Raw genomic sequence first — 4313 nt, 5'->3', positions numbered from 1 at the left:
AGAAGTTTCTCCTCGTGCTGAGGTGGAACTTACTGTGTTCTAACTTAAGCCCGTTATTCCCTGTTCTATTACTGGGCACCACTGACTAGAGATGGTCCCCTGCCCCTGGGCACTCACCCCTCAAGTGTTCGTGTACAGCACGCTGAGCAGAGCTGCAGTAACACGTCCCGGTGCAGGAGGACCTTTTAGTGGCTACAGGCAGGCAATCACCAGTTTACCCTAAACCCTCTGAGGTACTCACAGTGCTGCGTGAGGCAGTGTCGGGGTGGATGGGCAGCCTGCATCTTGGGTTTTTCAGGCTGTCAGTGATTGAATCTTATTACTGGTCTGAGTGCTGGGCTCGTGTGAACACTTTCAATACCAGTCTTTGTAGCTTAGTATTTGTCCTTTTTTTTCCCCCCTATATAAAAAGACACGATATGAGAGCAACTCACACTCTGAAATAAGCTCATATTTAAAGTAACTCTAATAACACTGATCTAACAAACGTGTTTCCTGTCAAGGCCTGATAAGAGTTTTGCCACGTGACTCTATGTAGCTGATGAATAGGACTGCTAGATCGTGATAGCACAGGTATGTTTTTTTCCGGTAATAAGTAGCTTATTCACAGGTCAGTGTTCAAGCTTTGATAATATTTCAGGCCAAGATTTTCCTGATTCTTCTACAGTTGCCTGACTAAAATAAAAGCTGTAGATTAGAAGAAACAAAGTAAACATTGCTATTTAGTTTATGTGTAGCTTTACCTCGTTTGCAGCTTGGTGACATTTGTCTAGTTTCATGAAGTTCTGTATCTGCCTTTTACAGGCTAGGTAGGAAGACTCAGCTGTTGAATGTTTTGACACTGAAATGCAGATGTATTTCCGATTTAATGCTGGGGGTAACAAAGGTGTTATGACTACTTATTAGGCAGCACCCTTCCTGAACAAGGGGGCTTTGAAACATTCCTCATCTGTCCATTGTTTTGATGAATATCACGTTCTCCTGTGGTATTTAGAAAGAAAATGCATATGCATCTCTGTAGCATAGACAAGGAAATGTAGTATTAGAAGGCCACTGAATCATTGTGTCCAAAGCTTCAAAACTGTAGGAGGCTGTGTGGTAGGTGTTTTCTGGAACACTTGCTGCCATAGTCTGAGTAATTGCCCAGTGAGTTATTTAAACTTGCTCTGTAACAAAAGCTGCCAAGTCACATCTGTAATATCACAGGAAAAAGCAATAGAAGAGTAAAGTATATTCAAAATATGCAAATATTTTTAAATAAAATGCAATTTTTAAAGGTTATTTTGAAATTTACTGATCTATCAACACTGAATCAATTTACTTTCATTTTCTATGGCAAATTTTCACTGTCTAGATTGAGATGAACAAAAGTTAATAAACTGGATTAATAAATTAAAGTACTGCTTTTTAGCCATTTTTTTTCAGTCATTTTACAGATCCACAATAAGCTTATACTCTAACATGTCTTCTAATTTTCTAGTGTCCCCTTAATAGCTAGAACTATCTGGTCTTTGGAATGTTTATAAAATCTTGTCTTACAATAAGCTACATTATTATCTTTATGATAGCAATTATTTGTCAGGTTCTGCAGAAATAACCATGAAGTTTAAGTTACTCTTGCAGTTAAGCACTTGTTTTAAATGGACACTATAATGGAGAAATGGATGTGGAACAATGTATATTTTTATTATTTTTTTAAAAAATTTGTTCTTCCTGGTCAGATTTTTTTTTTTTAGCAAGGTTGTGGTATATGTGTACAGCTTTTCCCTGGTAAACAGTTGCTCTTCAACGAAAAAAGAGTGGCTGTTCTTGTTTCACAGTGATGTGAACCTTTCTGCAGACCTTCTTCCCAGTTATAGGAAACTTGCTAAAGAGAAAGCTTTTTCCTTAAAGAAATTGATTTTGTCTCAAATTGATTTGTCTTCTAAGGGTCTTCAAAAGCTCTTCTTTATGTAATCAGGGAGCAAAAACTTTTCTTTTGTTGTCTTGCAGGATGGAACCGACTTTGGGTAATACAAAAATTTTCAGACCATCCTATATTGCTAGTGTTGAGCCACCTCAAAGAATAGAACCAGTAAGTGTGGAAGATATCAAAGCAGATCTTTCTGCTGATTTTTCTTCGGTTTCTTCAAGCTCAGACACAAGCCAGGTAAGAAAGCTTTTGCATTGTTTGGCTATTTAATTATTTTTTTAAAATATATATCTTAGTCCTTTCATTGATATGAGTAATCAGAATTTCACAGAAAAGATGGAAAGCATCTTTATTTTTAATTTGGAGGGCATGTGTAGGATCAGATTTAAGCTGTGTGGCACTTGCTCTGTGAATGAGGCTAGTTGCCAGTTCAGGGTAGGTTAGTCACAGAATGTTTTTGTGTACTTAGTTCTTGTTCTCTAGTTGGCCTGGGTGTAGTGGATATATATGTGTCACAAGATCATTAACTCTTAAGTTATCACTGTGAATTTCTGCAGGTGCCTAAGCACTTGTAAAAACTGATGCAGTGAATTACTTTATTTGATGGCATAGGAAGAAAAAGTAAATCTGTTCAAAATAGCCTGATGATAATAAAGCTGGCTTAATGTGCTAGCCATTAAGCAAAGTATCTAGTCAAATTTCTAACTTCCTTTTTTTTGTTTGTTTGCTTTAAATTTCAAGAGGAGCAGTTGGGAAGTGAAGGGACACATACAGGTTTGTCTGCGTGTTAGGCCGTTTACATCCTTGGAAAGAGAGAATGAATCACAGGTGTGACATTTAGTTTAAAAATTCTTTAAGTATTCCCTTGCCCTTTTCCCCTCACTATAAGCTGAGGTCTGTATACCCTTTTCATGCCTGCATTGCTTTTGCTTGCTTAATAGGACTGTGTTTCAATTGAAAGCCCAACAAGCATTGTACTGAAGCCTCCTAAAACCTCTTTGGGTCGACTAAGCGAAAAAACTGCTGGACAGATGATGCAGAAGTTCACTTTTTCCCAAGTAAATATTTTGTTTTCAAGTGTTTAATTTATTCCTGGAAAAAGTTGTTTAACTTGTATTATTCATTACCAAGCAAATGAGCTTTTTAAACTGTCAATGGTCTTTAGGATTATAAACATACAGAATTTCAAAGATACTTTAAAAGTCTCTAATGATTGCTTAAACAAAATAAAGATGTTTCTTGGAAATGCTCAGGTGTTTGGACCAGAAACAACTCAAGAAGAATTCTTTGAAGGTACCATGAAGCAACCGTTACAAGATTTCTTAGATGGATATAACCGTCTTATTTTTACATATGGAGTTACAAATGCTGGGAAAACCTACACGTTCCAAGGTATAACTAGAAATACGTTCTCCTTGAATGGACTTCTTTCTTTTTTCTTAAGTAAAGATGACTTCTAGCAGAAATATTATAATTATTATTTAATTTGTAGGCTGTATACATTGGCTTCTCTTGAATATTAATAAATAGCCTTTGAAAGTCTCCTTCCATAACAAATATCATTAAACTGCCAGCAGGCAGAGTTACTGCCTGTTTAAATAAACATAGCGATATTGCTTGGTAAGGCTCTAATAATTTCAGTTGTGTGTGTGACTTTTTTCTCCTCAAGTATCTAGAATGTGAGGGGGGAGTTTGGAAAATGCATCTTCTATATATCAGGATGTAAAAAGGGCGTAAATTATTCTAAGCAAGAGTAGCATTTTCTGCTATTATTGTTAAGGTCATATGCGTGTTAGATGTGCTGTCTTCAAACCAGAAATAATATTTGAGTCTTTCAATTATTATAGTCAAAGAATAAACATTTTTTTTGAAATGCGTCATTGCTTCCAAATACATCTGTCTTGTTTCAAGTTTCTGAGTTTATCAACAATATTCTAGGAGACCTTGTCTCCTGATGCACTATTTCTATACTGTTGAAGCTTAATATGCTTTCTGGTCAGAACATGTCATTCTTTATTTTTCAAAGCATTTCAAAAAGAGTTGATTTGATTCACATGGAAACTATTTCTCCTATGATGAAATGACAGTTGTACATGCTTATTTCATACACAGAAGTTGAAGGGCAGTGAGTTTTGTGCCATATGCAATTGATCTTTATTGAAGTGACAGTATCTTTTAAGTGATCTTCTCTTAGGCAGATTATAGTAAAGACTGCTGCCAGTACTTTGTTTTAATTAATCTGTTGCCATAGTGGGATGCTCTTTCTGTTCCTCATAAATGATAGGTAAATAAGAAAAAACAAAATTCCTGAAGCGTACAGCTCTCTATGCTTGACTAGTTTGGAATATATAGTGTGGTGTGGGTTTTTTCAAGTTTTTTTTTTATTTGGGGTTTTTCAGAC

At 35.9% G+C, this 4313-nt stretch overlaps 1 protein-coding gene across 1 annotated transcript in view; it reads left to right on the top strand.

Annotated features, from left to right (window-relative positions):
• Window positions 1–1992: 1992 nt before the first annotated feature.
• KIF20B (kinesin family member 20B) overlaps window positions 1993–4313 on the top strand; it is a gene marked incomplete at its 5' end in the record, with an annotated part of 39370 nt that continues 37049 nt past the window's right edge. The window contains 4 exon segments of the mRNA XM_009876620.1: window positions 1993–2157; window positions 2656–2740; window positions 2854–2970; window positions 3166–3304. Coding sequence (XP_009874922.1) covers window positions 1993–2157; window positions 2656–2740; window positions 2854–2970; window positions 3166–3304 — 506 coding nt within the window.

The sequence above is a fragment of the Apaloderma vittatum genome, unplaced genomic scaffold, assembly GCF_000703405.1.
Source record: "Apaloderma vittatum isolate BGI_N311 unplaced genomic scaffold, ASM70340v1 scaffold1699, whole genome shotgun sequence".
Classification (NCBI taxonomy): domain Eukaryota; kingdom Metazoa; phylum Chordata; class Aves; order Trogoniformes; family Trogonidae; genus Apaloderma; species Apaloderma vittatum.
The sequence above is the reverse complement of the archived record's forward strand: the minus strand, read 5'-3'. Positions and strand labels throughout refer to the sequence as shown.